This window comes from Coffea arabica, chromosome 10e (genome assembly GCF_036785885.1).
Source record: "Coffea arabica cultivar ET-39 chromosome 10e, Coffea Arabica ET-39 HiFi, whole genome shotgun sequence".
NCBI lineage: Eukaryota > Viridiplantae > Streptophyta > Magnoliopsida > Gentianales > Rubiaceae > Coffea > Coffea arabica.
Genome location: NC_092328.1, coordinates 43,541,746 through 43,561,770, shown reverse-complemented (window position 1 = coordinate 43,561,770; position 20,025 = coordinate 43,541,746). Strand labels below are relative to the sequence as shown.

General features: G+C 36.3%; 1 protein-coding gene across 3 annotated transcripts; it reads left to right on the top strand.

The window, feature by feature from the left end:
• The first annotated feature begins 735 nt into the window (after nt 1-735).
• LOC113711505 (protein transport protein SEC24 C) lies at nt 736-19,789 on the top strand. Of its 3 annotated transcripts, none has more exons than XM_072066808.1 (25): nt 736-935; nt 1,489-2,379; nt 6,122-6,340; nt 6,588-6,662; nt 6,818-6,916; nt 7,955-8,066; nt 8,994-9,121; nt 9,722-9,841; nt 10,276-10,356; nt 10,749-10,826; nt 10,989-11,081; nt 11,441-11,495; nt 11,844-11,920; nt 13,327-13,395; nt 13,552-13,635; nt 13,792-13,911; nt 14,049-14,117; nt 15,618-15,695; nt 15,947-16,085; nt 16,298-16,462; nt 16,951-17,096; nt 17,177-17,356; nt 18,176-18,324; nt 18,411-18,442; nt 19,273-19,789. In XM_072066808.1, exons 2-25 carry the CDS (start codon nt 1,576-1,578, stop codon nt 19,377-19,379), a joined length of 3,279 nt encoding a protein of 1,092 aa, XP_071922909.1. In that variant the 5' UTR covers nt 736-935; nt 1,489-1,575; the 3' UTR covers nt 19,380-19,789. The 3 variants fall into 3 exon arrangements, with proteins under 3 accessions (XP_071922909.1, XP_071922908.1, XP_071922910.1); XM_072066807.1 differs by having other exon boundaries at nt 737-935; nt 13,324-13,395; XM_072066809.1 differs by having other exon boundaries at nt 739-935; nt 13,324-13,395; nt 18,176-18,264.
• The last annotated feature ends 236 nt before the right edge of the window (nt 19,790-20,025 follow it).

Sequence of the window (20,025 nt, the reverse complement as noted above, 5' to 3'; positions counted from 1 at the left end):
ACATGTAAAAAAGTCCGCCTAATTGGTCCCAAAGTTCATTTTCACTCACTTCTCCTAGCAAAAAGTGCACACTCTCTCACACGCCCATAATTTCGAGAGCAAAAATGAAAATATACTTTGTTTCCTCTTCTTTTTTTTTTTTTTAAAAAAAAGAAGAAAATGTAAGCCACCAAACCCTTTCTTACCCCTTCCTCCCGTATTTTCAACTACCAAAACCCTATTTGTAAGCCACCAAGCCCCAATTAAAGAAGAAAAATTTCAGCGTGATTACCTGCAAATAGTAGAAGAAGAGCAAGAAAAGATATCTAAGAAATTTACCTATTGAAAAGTACAATGGAAGCAAACATGTTGTCATTGTAGCAATGAAGTGATTTTCATTTTTACCATTGAAATTATGAGCACATGAAAGAGGCATGCTTTTTTCGGCCAGCGAAGTGAATGAAAATGAGCTTTGGGACCATTTGGATGAATTTTTTTTTTTTTTTTTTTAATATATGATGGACTATTGTACCTGATTTTAAATATGAGGGAATAAAAAAGTTTTTTCTGAAAATATAAGGGACCAATTTGGCAAATTTCCTTTTTAAAATCTCAATACTTCTCCTTCATCACCCTAATAGTGGAAACAAATAAAATTAGTAGTAGTTGCCAATGATGTCATAAGCTAAATTTCAGCCAATAGCAATGCACCAAAAAATAATAAAATATTAAAAAGCAAACACTGGTAACTCCCTTGCCATATTTCTATTTCATTGGCGAGCCTTTAAGACCCCCGTAACTGGTTAGTATTGAAGTCTCAACGGCTCTACTCTCTCTCAGACTCCTCTTTCCTACTCCACCCCCGCGATCCACCGCCGTGCACTGCCGGATTACGAGAAAAACTCCTCAAAGGACTCCCCTCTCCATATAGCTTTCTCGAACCAGCAAAATCGCAGGTAATTCGAGGTTTCCTTTTGCAGGAATGTTAATTATGCAAGTATTTCTGTTCTCTCTCTAGTTAATAATGCTCTTTAGGTAGATTTTGTGGATTGTGTATACTTAATGGATGATTTATTAGGGCTCAGTTTTGTTTGTGAATTTTGAGGATTTTTGAATAAAGATTAAGTCTTTATTGTTCGGGTATAGGTGGAATGGATTTAGATTGGGGGCTGTCTCTGCGAATTTCGTGTTGTAAATCTTTTGGATTTGTTGATCCAAAACCTTTGCCATTTCAATTCTGTTAATTTTGCTTTGGCTTGATTTTAAAATTGAAAATGGTTACCGCTGCTGTTTCGATCAAAGCATTTGGGTTGCCTCCGGGAGCTCTCCAAGATACCTCCTTTTTGTTTCCAAAGTGGAAAGTGTGTCTTATCTGTAGGGTTTACGATGATGAGCATGCTTTTGAATAAGTAGGAAATGGGGAATACATGTGGGAAATTGAGGTTGGGTGTACTTTGATGAAAATAGTAACTTTTTTAAGGATTGGAATGGAATTGTTTGTATTTGCAGGGAGTTGGGTTTGTGGAGAATTCACAGGTGGAGGTGATTGAAGGCCGTAGGGTTTTGGATCATTGCTTTGAGTTGGTGTAAAATACAATGGCATCTCCAGGGGGGCCTAGGCCAGGGAATGTGCCACCAAATTACAACCCTAATTATTTGGCTGATAATATGCAGAATTTGCAAATCAATAGGCCGAACCAACCCCCTAGCACTGCAGGTATGAATGCTAATGCCCCAAGACATCCTGCTCCATTTGGCCAACAGCCCCCACCTTTTGCAGGGGGGCCACCAGTATCCCGTCCTGGTCCACCCCCTGCCGGTGTCCTTCCAAGAGGTCAACCGCCTGCTAGTGGGCCCCCACAATCTACATTGCCTTCAAATGTTGGTCTTAATAGACCCACCGGTCCTCCTCCTATGAGTCAGCCTCCTCCGCCTTTTGCTTCGAGGCCTCCACCTCCTGGCTATGTTCCTCCAATTGCTGGCTCAACTGTTCCTCCACCTCCAGGCCAGGGCCCCCTTCCTGGGCCCCTAACATCAGGTCCTACTTTTCCTCCCTCGAGCACTGCTGGCCTGATGAGCAATGGACCACCTGCATTTGGGTCTGGACCAGTGCAGGCTGGACCTCGTGCACCACCTGCTAGTACTGCACCTCGATTTCCAATGGCAGGTCCACCGCAAACAATGTATTCCTCTGCTCTGCAGCCTCCAAGCATGAGTTCACCGTTTGGAAGTCCGCCTGCTACTGCATCAGGTGGTATGGCACAACCAGCCCCTCCATTTCTGTCAGAACAACCAAGCGTCCCACCTCCTTCAGGTTCCTCACCATTTGCGCAACAAGGTCAAGTGATGCCACCGCCTTCTGGCTCGGCCATGCATGGATGGCAGATGCAACATGGGCAGGTAATTTTACCAAATTCTATATTAAGTACTTGTTGTTTTTACATGTTCTGCTGTTTTGGAAATGAGGATTTTATTTTTCTTTTTGTTATTACTTTGAATAATGCATGGGTTCTATTGTAACCAGTTATTGAACTTCTCTGGAAGTTTAATGTGGGATAACATTTAAAGCCCACAGAGTTGGAACTATTAATTGTGCCTTCTCTTATGTTGATTGAGAATTATAGAAAACACTATTGTTATGTTTAAAAGATTTAGGAAGTAAGAGACCATGATATCTGCGCATGATTATCCAGCCTGGCACATTCTATCCTGTCAATCATAGCATTCCCACTATGACAAAGTTACTAGTGTTTTCTTTTCTGATAATAGTGCCGAAAGATCTAAATACTTTAGATCAAATACATCAAATTAAGTACTTTCCCATGTTCAAAATAGGATTCCTTAAAATTTATTTACTATGACTAGCAACGTGTTACAAGAAACTCAGTCAAATCTTTCCTATAATAATGGCTGAAGGTGTTAGAATTAGAAATGCCAAATTAAGCAAGGCACTATAGTGGTTCTCCTACTTTATGTGTAGTATTGCTGTTGGGCTCTGATCTGAGTCGGAGTAATTCAAGTTTCTATGCTGAAAAAATAAATAAAAAGAATAAAAATAAGAGTCTATTATGTCCCTCTAGTACATGGAATCTATTGATATTATTAGTTTCAGAAATTCACATCTTCCTCGGTTGAAGCTTACATGCTGATATGTCTTAAGTACATGAATCGTCTGTACTTTCACTCTGAAGCTGTGCTGCCCACAGAAAATATTTGTCCACTAAATTTTAGAATTGATTAGTATGTGCAGTGTTGTGTCATTAAAGGAATCAAAACAACTTTCCATAAGACATGCAAAATTAGCTTTCTATCTTGGAAGATTTTGCTTTCATGTCCTACCTGTATGTTTAGAGATAGATTGGATATCCATCTCAATTGCCATGTACTGTTGTTTCTGATATAATTTCCCTTCTATGTAGAACCTTGATCAAAGAGAAACATCAACTAGTTATTGCATACAAGAAATTTGGAGAGTTAACAATAGTATCCATCTTTAGAGGTTTAATCTAGGGGGTCTCTATTGATTTGACTCAAGTATACCTGGCTTACTTCATTATGCTATCATTGTCATATCTTGGATGGTATAACAATTCTCCTCATTGTAATAGATGAAAGGCATGCGTTAGTGCTTCTCTGCATGAGAAAAATGATCATAAATTTGGTTTTTAGTTTGTGTTTGCAAATTCCATGACCAATTTGATAGCATTTAGGTTCTATTGGCATTGTTGGAATGTTACTTCAATAGTTTGAGAGATAGATATCTCTTCCAAAGCTTTGCTGAATTTGTTTGCTACCAGAAGCTATAGCGATGATCCAACCTTTTTTTATGCACATCAAACACTTTTTAGGATAGATAAGTAAACCTTCATTTTCATCTGATTCAGTGAATTCCAGACCTAAGTTAGTTGCTGACTGGATATGCAGGAATGGGGATTGAAACTAGATATTTGGTTGTAGAAAACTGAAAGTAGGAACCTCAAAAGAAGTTTAGCGATTTTATTTCTGTTGTTCAAAAGTGGTTGTTTTCAATAGTTTTAGTGATGAAGAGTTGCAATGTTACATTTGATGTTGTTTGAAATCTACAGGATATCTCGAGGCCAATGTTTTTTATTTGGTTAAAGTTATTAAAGTTATTTTCAGAATCCTGAAAACAAATTTGTTCCTTGTCATTGTTTTACGATTTTTGTGATAAGTGAAGCAAGGAAGAGAAGGTTTTGGGGATTTGCATGTGTTTTTTGCTGGTTTTGATGATTTTGTTACCACAAGTACTGTGATATTTGATCCTTTTAGTTATTATTGACTTCGTTATCGTTCTTCTTCTTTTTTCTTTGGCTGGTTTAAATAAACATGAGTAGTTTAACGGAATTTACGGACCCCAAATTTCTCAATACTTGATCTCTATTTTGGAATTTCTGGGTTGTTGAACTTGGTTTTGCAAACTATGGGAAATTGATTTGTACCAAATTCTACTTTTATTAGATCTAGGATCCAAGTAGAGCTTGAGGTAGAGTTTAGTGAATGGACAAAACCAACTTACTATAATTATAGGCATTTAGTTTGCGGAAAAATTATTCTGATTAACTCTCTCATAGGCAACAAATTCCTTCTATTTGTTGTTTGACAAAATTTGTCAGATTTCATTGGAAAATTTCAAGTAATTAATGTCCACTTTCTTATCTTTTTCCCTTCTATTTGAATGACATGGTCGACAATTATGTACCTTTTCTTGATTTCTATAATCATTGAGTTACAGTGACCTATAACTTTGTGCTTATCCAAAAATGTCTGAAGTTGTATTTGTTGGGATGTTTCCAATGAAGTGGGAAAAAATTTCTGTCTGAGTGACGTCTGATGACTCTTAGATTGGAAAGATATCAAGATGGGAGCATTATTCCGTCTACTGTCTATTGACCCCAAATAGTATGGGGTTTTGACAAACATAAAGAGAGATTACAAAACCCTCCAGCTAACAGAAGTGGTCTCCTAAATTTGTGTTGATACTCAACTTGAGAAACAGGAGCTGTACTATAGTCTCTAGGCTGTGCTACTTGTACTTTCTTCTGTTTTCTTTTCTGGGCCATTCTGAGATTATAAGCATTTATCATATCATGGTAGTTGTCTAACTCCATGGCGATTTTCTTCTACCTCATTTTTATCAATCCCATTTGGAGAAATGAAAAGATAGAAACACTGCTTTTTCACTTATCAGTAAATAGAGTGGTGCTTTTGGTTTTTGGTCGTTTTAGGCAGGTAGGAAGCATCAATGCCACAGTTTAATGATTTTCTACTCAAAAGTTGATTCTAGAATCTCTTTAGTGCAGAGCATATGGCAATAGAAGTTTGGAGACAGGATGAGAAAGGAGCTAAAGAAGTGGGATCTGACCATCAATCTGTAGATGCTTCAACATTGATTTAAAGTTGTTTCCCCCCTTGATTTTCCTGTATCCCTAAGAATTTTGGCAATGGAGTCCGACTTTCTTCTTCTTCTTCTTCTTCTCCCCCCTCCCCCCCTTTTTCTAGCCTTTGAGGCACCTTTTCCCTTGATTTTCATGTATGTCTAAGAGCTTCGGCAATAAAGTTGGTTTCTCTAAATTTTTTTCTTTTCTAGCCATTTGGGGAGTGGGTTTTACTCTAATTTTCACTTGCCTTGCTTGGTCTATGAAGATTGCTATTCAGTCTTTCTCATCTTGAATGCACTTTCCTCCTAAGAAATTATTCATCCTCTATTCTTCCTAGAGCTCGTCCTACAGCCAAACTGCAGAGTATACTTTTAAAGCAGTTTGGTTACTCTTTTGCTGTGGATATGCATGCGCACATAGAGAGACTCACATACACCTACACATACATATTGTATTCTATTGTGGGATGTCCAAAATGAATCAAGCAGAAATGAGAACTAAGAATTGCGCTTGATGACAGAATTTTTTTTTTCTATTTAGTACTTATTGGTCTTGAATTACTTTCCATTATTTCATTTCCAATTAGTTTTGTTTATATCATGGTAATACCTGCTTGACGGATGATTATGCTGCTTATACTCATTGATGCCTAGTATGCCTTTTCTTCTTTCCGTATTTGCTTTTTCCCTGTTTTGTTTTTTGATGCAGTTTGGAGTCATTTTTAAATTCATTGACTTCTGCAGGTGGCCCCACCTCCATCAGTTCCTGGTTCAGTGCAACCACCTAGAATGTATGGAATGCCACCACCAGCTGGTTCAGTTCTTGGCCAATCAATGGCTCATACTGGCGCTGCTGTATCTGGCCAATCCAAAATTGACCCTAATCAAATTCCGCGTCCAATTCCTAGTTCGTCAGTGATTCTGCATGAAACTCGTCAAAACAATCAAGCAAACCCTCCCCCGGTAATTTACATAGCCAGTAATTGCAAAAGAAATGAATTATGTACTGTTGGTAGTGGATGTAGGCTTGGCAATGTTTTCTTTATAGCAAGGTTTTGATCACTTTGTTAGTTTCTGTTACTATTTGCTACGTCACAAAGGACACTTATAGCTTCACTTGTTCACAGTTATGGTTGTAGTTTTAGGAGATTATTTAATAATTTACTGTGTAAGTTTTATCTGATTGGTTCTCATTCGTCTTCTCTGGAAGCCTGCAACAAGTGACTACATTGTTCGGGACACTGGCAATTGCAGTCCCCGCTACATGAGGTGTACTATTAACCAGGTTTGTCATCCCATAGATTTTGCAATACTATTGTTGTCTACATTTTGATGCACCCACACAGTGTTAGCTTGATGTTTTCCTACCAGCATTGCATTTGTATTTGTCTGACTAATTACAAATTTTGAAGGTATTGAGCTTTTATTCTGTTTTGACAGGTCCCTTGTACTGTTGACCTTTTGAATACATCTGCAATGCAGATGGCTTTGCTGGTGCAGCCCATGGCCCTCCCTCATCCTTCTGAGGAGCCGATCCAGGTATTCTGATTGGCTTTTTCCTTTGCAGTACTCCCTACTTCTGCTGATTGTAGAAAGACAAGTGCTGTCTTCCGCTGGTCAGGACTACATGTTTTGCATTTTCCAATTACCTGCTATAAATAACAAATTATTGACAATAATTCGGATTTCAAATTTATGCACCAAAATGCTTTTTTTTAACTCTGGATTATTTGTTTCTTGAAAAAGGTGGACATTTTTATGCACCAATAAGTGTTTCACATTTTTAATTGCTGAAGTTAGAGGTGGTGCTGCAAATAGATTTAAAACTCTATACAATCTTATCCATGAGCAAATACCCCAAATAGCTGAACCCCAGAATTTGGGAAAGCAAAGAATTTGTGCGCATTTTAACAATTTCTGGTATCAATGTAAGATGAACAGAAAATATTGAAAATGTTCTGATTTGGGACTCCTGCAACAAAAAGTAAAGCTAGTCCATTCAGTTCTGTTCTATGCTTTGGTTCCTCATTTATAAGGGGTTCATTTTTTAAGCACTTCAATACAGTTCAGATTATTTGATTATCCCTCCAAGTCTCTTCTGTATTGATATGTGGCTTGCCTCTTTTCATGGTCTAGTCATTTAGGTTTATTGTTTGTCTGTATATTGAAGAACATTTAGGTGATAAAATAAAGTGCATGGTTTGTATTATCTTTGCTAGAAATGAACATGATTTGATGCTCATGTTATTTCTGCCATGCACTAGAATCTTGGCAGTTTTATCAATGGAAAGAAAATCAAGCAAGGGTACATCAGAAAAAGGTGTATTTCTGTTCACTTATGTTGGAAGATTGGGAATATTTCTCTAATAGAGTAGAGACAGCCTTTTCAATAACTGGTGTTATTATCAAAATCTTTTCTAGGCTCGATTGCGCTTTGGAATGGCTTATTAATTAACATTTCTGTACTTCAAATTTTATGTGGCTTAAGAGGTTAAAGTATGTTCCTTTCCTTTGATGAACCTAGTTTACAAATATTGCAGTCTAATCCTTTGTCATGTTCATTATTGCTCCACTTAGATTGTTGATTTTGGCGAAGCTGGTCCTGTTCGTTGTTCTCATTGCAAAGCTTACATTAATCCTTTCATGAAATTTATAGATCAGGGAAGGCGTTACATCTGCAATTTGTGTGGTGAGTACATACTCCTTGTTTTATTGATGATCATGTGGTTTTTGTTGCCACGTAACTGTTTCTCTTCACAACCTATTATTTTGTGCCTAATTTAGCTGGTTGCTCCAAGTACAGTTCAGATTATATCAGAAAGTACTTCATCATGGTGTGATGTGAAAGTTGTTGCTTTCACTAAAATATGACTGTTGTGGAAAGTGGGAGGGAAGGATTGTTAGGGTGTGCATTGACAGGGGATAGTATGTGCCCTTTGTTTGACGAGGAACTCACGATGAATTTCAACATTAAGTGGAAGATTATCAATCCTTTTGTGTAGCTTGTATCTTCCTTGCCAAATTGATTGGCTAGGAGGATCTGTGAAGAGAAAAATGAAAAAATTGGTCTATTAGTCTCCAAATATTCTATTCCCCCAAACTTATGTTTTTGGCCATGCCAACTATTTTCTACACCACCACATATTCTCCTTGTAATTAATTTTCTTCCTTACAATTCCCCAACAAAACTTTCATTGCCGTCAACCTGCTCCATGAAAGAAAGTAAACAAGAAGCTCTAGTCATGGCTGGAGTATTTTTTATATCACCTATTTTTTAAATCCCCAACAAAAGTACCATTGCCTTTGACCTTATCCAAATAGGACATAATTTGTGAAGCTCTCGTCATGGCTGGAGTTGTTTGTTGGTCTCCTCCCTTTCCTTTGAATCAGACCATACTCTCAGAATTATTGCTAACCGCTTAATGCTGTAATTATCTTTGAAATGGTATGATTTGGATATATCCTCTTTTCTGTTTTGGGGAGTTTTCAAGTAATGTCTGATATTTGGTTGTTTCCTCATGTTTCTAGTGATTTTCACGTTCTGTACTACATGCATGTATTACACATCAACATTAGTATGGTCTGCTGAGTTTATGATCCTCTGAACTTTTTGCAGGAGCTACAAATGAGACTCCTCGTGAATATCAATGCAATTTAGGTCCTGATGGTAGGCGTAGAGATGCTGATGAAAGACCTGAGCTTTGCAGAGGAACAGTTGAATTTGTTGCAACTAAGGAATTTACTGTTAGTAACTGTTCCTCACTTACTTCCGTTCATATTCAATATTCATTGACTTGAGATTAAATTTAATTTCCTTGGGACTAGGATATGGTCTTTGGGCCCTTTGTCAATGACCTGTACTTGCATTGCCTCTATATTTTCCTAATGAGTTCCTATTTACTGTTCTTAAGATCCATAAAGTCCATACCTACATGTGATTGACTCCTTGGTCTTTCTCTGACGTCTGAATTGCTAGTGACATTGGAAGTTGCTAATGGTTTACCTTATACATCTTTTTTAAACATGGAGAGTCCTAGTCTAACATGTACTTTCTAATGCTTGTTCAAGAGACATTAGGAGGAGAACACACATCTACCCTGTCTTATCACGTAATTGGTCTTGTTTTAAAAGCATAATCTCTGATGATAGTTGTAGCTTTCGCATATGAATTACATTTGGTGGATACAAATAATTTGTTATCATTTTTTGTGTTTTGCTTCTGAAATGATTGGATGAGATTGTCGCAAGTTTAATTGCTTTACTCAGTGAACCAAGAATTTCATTTTATTTGCTCTTTTGGCCCATATAAAAAATATTAAGAACTATATATTTTTCGTACTCCAGGTGAGGGATCCAATGCCTGCTGTATATTTCTTTCTCATTGATGTATCAATGAACTCAATACAGACTGGTGCCACTGAAGCAGCTTGTAGTGCAATTAGCCAAGTTATTGCTGATCTTCCTGTGAGTTTTTCTTCTTCATAATGTTATGGCGACCTAACTTGATTTAATTGGTAATATCAAATGTACTAGATAAAAGGATGTGATACGTTATGACAGTAATGTGTTTCCTATGTAGATATTAAGGGAAAAGTCTGTGCATGATGCTTTTTGCCCATGTGGAGAATTAAAGCAGTTTATTCTTTTATTTATTTTGGCTTTTATAAGCACATAAATATATAAAATAAGCTGTTTGTGCTGTATATTGCTCTTCCTACCATGGGCCACAAAGTAAAGTTTCACCGTCTCTTGGATTAACAGATAAGAAAAGAAGATTGCACAAGAAACAAGTAAATTGTATTTTTGTTGTTTTATTTCTTTAGTTTTTGCTTACCTGTATAAGTTGTAATAGACATCGAGATACTTTGCAATTGTAACATGAAAATTAAATGGTGCAGGAGGGACCTCGTACAATGGTGGGAATCGCTACATTTGATTCTACCATCCACTTCTACAATCTAAAACGTGCATTACAGCAGGTTACTACTCAATTCAACAGCTCTTGTACCTTCATTTTTTTTTCGACCACATAGGATTGCAAACTTGTATGCTATCCTGCAATTGAGAACAAAATGCATTTTTCTATATGTGTGATAGGAACAAATTTTTAGAAATGTGTTGTTTTTTGAATTTTGGAGTGGATGGGTACAAATTGACGTCTGGTAAGCTAAAAAAGTGTAACCAAGAACCTTAAGTGGAAGTTGTTGATGTCTCCAAGATATTTGTTGAGTAATTCACTTGATGAAAGTTAGACAATCTAATATGCTGCCTCGTAATTCCCTATTCAGCGGATGTATCTCCTGGATACAATCTGAAATTGAATGTGCTTTGAATGGAATTCTTACTATTGACTGAACTTACTTCTTTGCAGCCATTGATGCTCATAGTCCCTGATGTGCAAGATGTATATACTCCTCTTGAGAGTGATGTTGTTGTTCAACTCTCTGAGGTCATCCCTACAATTCTTTGCTCTTGAGTTTTATTCAGTAGAAACTGTTGCATTTCCAAAAAAGTTATTTTCCAACCTAATATGACTTCAATGGAAGGCAATTTTTTTGATGTGGAATTATGTTTAAGTGCTACTAATTGGGTTGTTTTAGCTGTTCAACAGTGTCGTCAACATCTTGAGCTGTTACTGGAGAGTATCCCGACAATGTTTCAGAATAATAGAACTTCTGATTCCGCTTTTGGTGCTGCAGTCAAGGTATTTGATTATTTTGATTATTAAATATTTAGCTAGATAATGCTTATATACCAATAACTTCTGAAAGCTCACTTTTTTCTTTAAAATGGTTTCGTTGAGTAATACGGATTTCCTAGGTATAATCATCTGGAACTTATCATCTTTTTGGTGAGAGCTCAGTATGGTGAAAATGGCTGAAAAAGGAAAAACAATTCTAATTAGTATGGAATAGTGTGTCTACATTACGCATCCTGAACTATTTATGCATTGATTTCATTTCTGTTTTTCAGACCTTTCTTATGCATTAGAGATGCATATGTATGCATTGATTAATAAAATTATAAGTCAGACATTTGTTCTGGTGTTTGTCTTTTTATCAGGCAGCATTTTTGGCAATCAAGAGTACTGGAGGCAAACTTCTTGTATTTCAATCAGGCAAGCTCATAAACCTGTTGCATAAGCACAGATTAAGGTTTTGATTTGAATATTTATGGTTATGCATGTTTTGGGATAAGCTTTAGATTTGATGTACATTTTTGTTATGCTTTGTCTTAAGTTTGAAACCAGTATATCTATGTGAAATACACATCTTAAAACTTTAAAGAAGATGTTTACCAGTTTTCTATGTTAGGCATTACTAGATTCATAAAGTAGTTCATCAGCCTTGTCTTCTGATTTGTACTATACAATGTTTTTGCATGATCTTGATGATTGTATATAATTATGCTATCTGGCTGGGTAATTTCTGCATCTTTTTTGAATGATTACCTGTTCACGTTACAGTTTTGCCATCTGTTGGCATTGGAGCCCTTTCAGCTAGAGAGGCAGAAGGAAGGACTAATATATCAGCAGGGGAGAAGGTATTCTTGCACCTCTGGTTACTTTCACCATAAATCTATCTGATGCAAGTTCTTTGTTGCACCCCTTCTTATTCCGAGTTCAGAGAGTTTGTGAATGCAAGGACTTCTAAATTTTGCGTTAAGAGAAAAATACAGCTTGATTTCCATAGCGATGTTCTTATTCCTCTACCCTTTTAAAATAATGGAGGCATGCTCCTTTTCGATGTTGGTTCTTATTTTTTGAAATAATGGAGGCCTGCTTCAATTCCACTTATCTGTTTCTTAAATGGAAGCGTTCATGCAGATTTAGGCTTGGTCATTTTTCCCCATTTTTGTGGGTTTTTTTGTTTTTTTGGGGGGGGGGGGGGTTATATATTTTGGTTCACGAACAAATTTAGGTACTGAGAAGAAGATGTAGAACTAAGAAGATCAAATAGCTTCAAGAACAATGCAATCCAAAAATCTACCATTCACTTTTTTCTGCTGCTAGTGGCTCATACTTGCAAATGATAACCTAATGCTGCCAGGAGCCTGACCCAAAAGTAAACTGTCAGAACCATTTGGCTACTTGGGAGATGTCTTCAGATCCATTTGGGGTTTCCTCTTCTTCATTTTTTTTTTCTTTTTTTTCCCTCTAAAGAAGGAAATGCAAACTGTCTTGTGACAGTTACCCTTAATAATTTCCTAGGCAATGGCATCTTATACTTCATTGATCTTTTCATATATCAGCATGTATACCATAATGCTAGGTCTCGGCTATAATTTGATTCTTCAACTTGGATGGAGTCACAAGGAACATGGCCAGGAACTGTTAAATGTTCAAATGACTCCTGTAATGCAGAATCGAGACCTTCATCAGTTTTGACAGTCAGTAGACTCTTGGATGGGTTTGACTAAAGTATTTTTCCACTGATGAGCCTGGTGTAAAAGAAAACAAGTATCTACTGATTAGCTCTTGGAATAATTCTTTGTTTGTTGTCCTATTAATTGTAATTTATGTCCCTCAAAGTGCTAAATCTATTGCCAATTGTTGTCTGTTGTGCATTCTTGTCAATGACATGAGCAAGTTAAGTACTAACAAGTTGTAATCCTGTAGATTTTTTTTGAGCTCTGACCGTCTTCCGATCTAGGTTTCTGTATTAGGTTAATTATTTTCTCCCATCTCAGGTTGAATTTTCATTGAGTATGATGCTTATTACCATACCATATGTCGTTTGGTATGAGACAAAATGTGTATGGCTACAGCTTGTATGACTTCTGCTTTCTGGTTTTGATTTTTCTTAAATTTGCTACTTAAGTCAGCACTTTTTTAAAGTCTGTTTTTTCTTTTTATATTCTGATGGTACGCCTTTCATGGTGAAGCACGAGTGCTCAACACTAGAATTCTTGTGCTTGTAAGATCTAAGTTTCTTGCTTGATCTCAGGAGACTCACAAGTTGCTCCAGCCTGTAGATAAAACTCTGAAAACCATGGCTATTGAATTTGCTGAGTACCAAGTATGTTTACCTTTTTCCCGTGCCACTCTGTCCCCTTCAAATTCTGAAAAATTTGTCGCAATTATATATATGCACACAATTACACAAATTTCTGTCTGTAATTTGATGAATCTATAGTTTATCAATTTTATTCCATCATGTCACAAATATTGTCAGGTCTCTGTTGATTTATTTATTACAACTCAATCATACATGGACATTGCTTCTATATCAGTTATCCCAAGAACTACAGGAGGACAGGTAAATGGAAAATCATGCTCTTTTCTGCCTTGTGTTTGTATGTGTGTGTTTAATGCTTTTCATGTCTGTCTTCCTCTCTACCTAGCTGCATACTTTTTTGTGCCTTTTGTATGTGGTCCTTGGGGTTTTGACTTGAAATATTGCACCCTTCTTTAGGTGTACTATTATTACCCATTTTCTGCACTTTCTGATCCGGCTAAGCTTGCAAACGATCTCCGGTGGAATATTACAAGGCCACAAGGCTTTGAGGCTGTAATGCGTGTTAGATGCAGCCTGGTGAGTTACATTTATGTAATGGGATCGTTTTGCATCTTAAATTCTCCTATTCGTCAGGAGTCTTTGACAGAGTCACTTGTGACCAGTGCTTGACAAAAGGATATTATCTTATTATTGAATTTCATTGTGTTTGACAGGGTCTCCAAGTCCAGGATTATTCTGGAAATTTCTGTAAACATATTCCTACAGATGTTGATCTACCTGCGGTATGTTTCCTCTCCACTCTTCTTTCTCTCTGTGTGCGCGTGTGTGTCACAACTGTATTCTGTTTGATGGTGCTGGGTATTAATGACTGTTGCTTCGTCTATGAGTAGCGTAACACTTTTTCGCATGTATGAATGGTGATTTATCAATAAGATTTAGCGACTTTGTACTAGGCTGCTAATGCTCAAGTTTAGACTTCTTTGGTTTGAGTATTTTGGTCAACTGCTTGATATATAATGGTATTTGATTTAAGAGTGGTTTAATCTTTTTGTCAATTAATACCTGATGGTGGTTTTCCTATTTTAATTGTTTTATATTTATCTTGATAGATTTTCTTTAGTAGTATCTCCTCTAGATATAGTAAATGGTATAACCCTGGTGCATTAGCTTACTGATGGAAATTTCTGAAATTCAAAGTTATAAGTCTGTGATGTATGGCAAATGCAGTTTTTGATTCCTTTTTGGTCATTGGAATCAGTTTAGTATGTAGTTCCTGGCACCCTGAAGGCTAGAAACGTGTTTTTATTTTTTATTTCTTTTTAAAATATTTATATGTTATGTGTTTGGATATGGTAAGAGATGCTATTTTCTTTTGCTATGAATAATGTAGTAGTAGTGGACTGACCTGCTTTGAGGTTTTATTAAGTGAAAATTTTGAACTGTTCACCAAGTTTACAGGTCATTTTTTTTTCACGTAGCTCAGAAGAGAAGTTAGAATGATAATGAGTAAAATCTGTTCAGAATCACATATTATTTTGGTCTAATGAGTGAAAACCCTTCAGAACGATATTATCTTGGGTCTCATTCTTGTAATGGCTGATTTATATTTTCTGGGTTTTCACTCAATTGCCAGAACTACGTTTAGTTTCAATGATGATTTTGTTGGACACTGTTTTTGAATTTCATGAGGGTTAAGTGGCCAGGTTTTCTTGTTTGCTTGATATTTGCTAATAGCCATTTCTCTTTCTTATAAAATCAAACCAACAAAGGCTATTTTTAAACAGTGGGTGTGTTTGGATTAGGAAGATTTGAAATAAAAAAATTTACTTCACAAATTTCAATCACCTTCTCACATACATCACATCACAAAAAGTGTTATAGTAATTATCTCAAATAAATCATCCAAATAAACTCCTATCCAAACAAATTGTGTTTCCAAAACCCTCCTCTTTGAATGATTGTGAAAAGGATGAAGCAAAACGAGATGAAGCCCATTGTAGTCATGTATTCACTGCTATAATCCAGACTAGCATAATCTGTGTTATAGATAGGTTTATTGGGTAGGGCTTTAAACTGACCATTTTCATGTCTCTGGTTTTTATTACGCTGCTTCATGAAACTTGTGTAGATGTGCCTTGGTGTATTATACTACAGCAGAAGTATTTCATCTAATTTTTCCTTTACTTATTGCGTCTGAATCTGTGCTTGGATTAGATTTAGGCTATTGTGGTAGAATAATAGAGTGATCGGCTCCCTTCCTGAGTGAGTTTTTTTTGGTGCAGATTGATTGTGACAAAACAATCATGGTAACTTTAAAACATGATGACAAATTGCAGGATGGCTCTGAATGTGCTTTTCAGGTACTGGGACTGAAGACATTTATTCTAGGAGCACTTTGTTTTCATAAAACTACATCATCTTGAAAAAGCAAATATATATATATATATTCCTGATCATTAGAATTTATTTTTTCCTTTCTGAAAATTAAAGTTTAGAAATTATCATACAGAATAAGAAAGTTTATTGCTGTCTTCACCAATGCTGTTTTGTTGCCAATGAAGAAAATTGAAGCAGCAGCTGTTTTCTGTTAAATGATTTTTTTTCCTTTCAGTCTGCTCTTCTATACACAACTGTATATGGTCAAAGAAGAATCCGTATTTCGACTTTGTCTCTGCCATGTACAAACATGTTGAGCAATCTGTTCCGCTCAGCAGACTTGGATACACAATTTGGTTGTATGTTGAAGCAAGGTAATATGATTTATTGCAGATTATGTGCCATTCTTTTCTCATGGTTTTTGCCATTCCTAATTTTTTTATGCCTAGTTTGGTCATTAATGAAGTAACTTTCTTGCTATTTTCCTTTTTTAGGACTTTGGTAGAGCATAGCACATTCTTGCTTTCTATTTCTTCCTTTTCATACCTTTAGCGCTAGTTCTGACTGAGTTTCTTTATGTCCACAGCGGCTAATGAAGTTCCTTCTACTCCACTTGTGCAAGTAAGAGAGCAAGTAACAAACCTTTGTATCAACATTCTGCACTCATACCGTAAATTCTGTGCCACAGTAACATCTCCTGGACAGCTCATTCTCCCTGAGGCACTTAAATTATTGCCTCTGTATACGCTTGGTATGTCCTAAGCTGTTTTGCTTTTGGATATGTGGTTTTGTACTGCATCTTTTTTTTTTTAATTCTTTTTATTTATTTTGAAGTAATGCCACTTCAGGTTTAGCAACTTGCAAATCTTCTGGTGATGGAAATGTAAAACTGGATAAAGATCTAATGCAACACTTAATTAACCCTAGTTGAATAACCTTACATCTGAAGCAGCAAATCTTTGGGTGTTAACCCATGAATTTGGCTGTTGCTGTGACTTGTAAAATAACAGAAGTGCATTCCAGACAAAATTGTAATTTATGGATGAAGAAAGAATGCCAGAGCTCTGGATATGACTTCTATGTTTGTTTTCACGTTCTGTCTTCTTGCTGTTCTTCTCATCCTTACCTACCTTCGCATTCAGTTTATAGGAAAGAAACACCGTCTTGCTGAATGAGAACACCTCATAAAATGTGTTTATCTGGATTAGATGAGTGATTTTGTTTTTTCATTCTTTTCAGCTTTGATCAAAAGCGTGGGGTTAAGAACTGATGCTCGTGTAGATGATAGATCCTTTTGGATAAATTATGTTGCCCCTCTTTCTGTTCTTCTGGCAATCCCTCTGGTTTATCCACGGATGATAGCTATTCATGATCTTGGCTCAAAGGTATGGATCCGCATATCCCTTCGTGTTCTTATTATCCCTATTTTAATGCTAATATTACTGCTTGGTTCTCAAACTGACAGGATTCAGGAGAGGATCTGATTCCTCCTTCTATTCCACTTTCCAGTGAGCATATTAATGACGATGGAATCTATCTTCTTGAGAATGGTGAGGATTGCTTGATTTACGTTGGATCCACCGTTGATCAAGATGTTATGCGACAACTTTTAGGCTTCTCATCCATTGATGAAGTTCCTACTCAGGTACCATTTTCAATGACATCTTAAATTTTTTCTGGCCAGTAGTTTGACTTGCTTTGAGACTACACCCCCTTCCCATCTTTTCTTATCTCTTCTTTTATTTTTTCTGTACATATATGCTTGCTTGATATTACAAAGTTTTGGTTGATAGAACTTTAGAAATAGGTTCACCGGAACATCTATCGGTTATATTTCTTGGGCAGTGGAAGCAGTTGATGTTTTCGATACTATATATAAAGGGAGAGCATTGGGTTTGGTGTAAATTTTTTCGTCACTTTTTAGATTTCCAACTTTACCCTTGCAATCACTTTAATATTACAAAGTTTTGGTTGATAGAACTTTAGAAATAGGTTCACCAGAACATCTATCGGTTATATTTCTTGGGCAGTGAAAGCAGTTGATGTTTCGATACTATATATAAAGGGAGAGCAGTGGGTTTGGTGTAAACTTTTTCGTCACTTTTTAGATTTCCAACTTTATCCTCACAATCACTTTTAAGTATACCTTTACCATTGATTACAGGATGTCCATATTGCCAACCAATGTAACCAAAGCTAATTTTCACCCATAACCACCCGCAAACATTGTAACCACTAAGTTAGTTAAAATTCTATTAAAAAAACTTTTAAAAGATCAAAGTTTATCTTTTGGTTTATGAAAATTTTATACTAAATTCTTCCATATAAAAAGTGTTTGTTCTTAAATTGCATACACATTGGGTGTGCCCTTATCACTAGTTGGAATGGAGTATTAATTTATCTGTTTATACTCAGATAGCTTCTGTCTGTTTACGTTTTCGAATATTAACATTTTTGCTCTCAGTTTGTACTGCAGCAGTATGACAATCCGTTGTCAAAGAAGCTAAATGAAGTAATGAATGAGATAAGGCGCCAAAGGTGTTCCTATCTCCGGTACGACTCTGTCTGGCTGCCTCTGCCCTTTCCCCCCTTGCATGGAAGCTCTGCATCAGTGTAGAATACGCATTTTGTATTTTGTCTATTGATTTATGGAACCTTTCTGTTTCTCATCATGTTTTCATTGCTTCTTTAATATGCAGCTTGAGGTTATGCAAGAAAGGTGACTCATCAGGTTGGTAATTCGGTCTTTTGTTTTGAATAGATATTAGTGATCAAGGCACATTCCCTGAATGTGCTAAAAACTAAGAGAATGTGCTAAAATCTAAGAGAGTAGGTGACAGTTGATTCACAAAATTACCAGTGAAATGCTTATCCAAGATATTGACCGATGCGAAATCATTTGGTGCTCGATCTAGTGGTATTTTTATGGGGATTTTATTCATCGCTGTAGGATCCCTACTTTTTTCCATATTTCAGGGGAAAGTAAATTTACACTATACGACCATTGTCGAAATCCATTAAAGTGACATTACATCATTTATATAGAATGATATCCCAATAATGAAGGTTATGTTTAGAACGTTGAAGAACACTTTTTTATTCATTTTCCACCATTTTCCTTTGCCACTGCAAGTCGCTTACTGTTGCCTTTCTTTGCAACTTTTCACTTGCTTGTCTTGTGGTATTTGCCTGACTAACATGTGCATGCAGAGGAGGCATGATTCTCCCAAGATTGGCCTGTTGCATTTGCTTAGTATAGCACTAAAACCTCTTTTCAGAATACCAGTTTCCTTTCTTCCTATTTTCACCATCTACACTTTGATTTTTGTGCTTTTTTTTCTTTGAAGCTGCTAACTATATCTTTGTCTTATAAAACATATGATTGTTTTACCCAAAAAAAAAAAAAAATACACAGAAAGTTCAAAGAACTTTAGCCAAATCCAGGACCAAAGGCGTTCTTGATGTGTTGGCATGAATATTTGAATTCATGTTGTTCCTCTCTTTGGAGGTTATCCTGGGATTCTCATGCTCTTCCTATTTTATGTTGCTTTCATTTGTCAGGAATGTTGTTCTTCTCCTACTTGGTAGAAGACAAGATCCAGAGTGGCCTGTCATACGTTGAGTTTCTAGTACATGTCCATCGGCAGATACAAAGTAAGATGCCTTGAAATATGCTTGTTAAGTTTTGTTAGCAACTTACAGTCACCTTGGAAATGGCCACATGAAAGCTTAAAGATCAGGAGTCACGGTTGTACCATCTATAACAGCTACTAGCCATTATTCTGGTGGAGTTCTTCAAGCCGAGAATAGTTTTTGTCATATAGAGGTTTAATAGTGATAGTGTAGCGGAAATTCAACAGGTGAATAGAAGAATGTGTAATAATAGCTTGACTAAGTTCCCAATTATTTATTTTACTTCTGCAGTTAAAGTTTTAGTTTACTTTAGATGCAAGGTGTAATTTTTTTCCTCCATTTCTCCATTTGTGTAGGCTCATAACACTGTAAAATTCCAAATCTGCTGATTTGTACAATTAATGATGACGGGTGATATTAATGTTTCTCCCTTTTCTTTTGTTAATTTTATTGATTGTATGTCTCTGTCAAAGACTTGAAAAAAGTTGTTATGCCCTGGCCCCTGAATTTTTGAGGCGTGAATACAATAGCTAGGTGGATGGACTTACAGAAAGGATAAGTTTTATGAGCCCAAATTGGAGGAGGGCTATTAGAGGTAGTAACTAATGTAAGATAATTCGTATCTTCTTGTAGATGTGTTTTTGCCATTACCTCATTGAGACCTAGGCCAACAGGCACAAG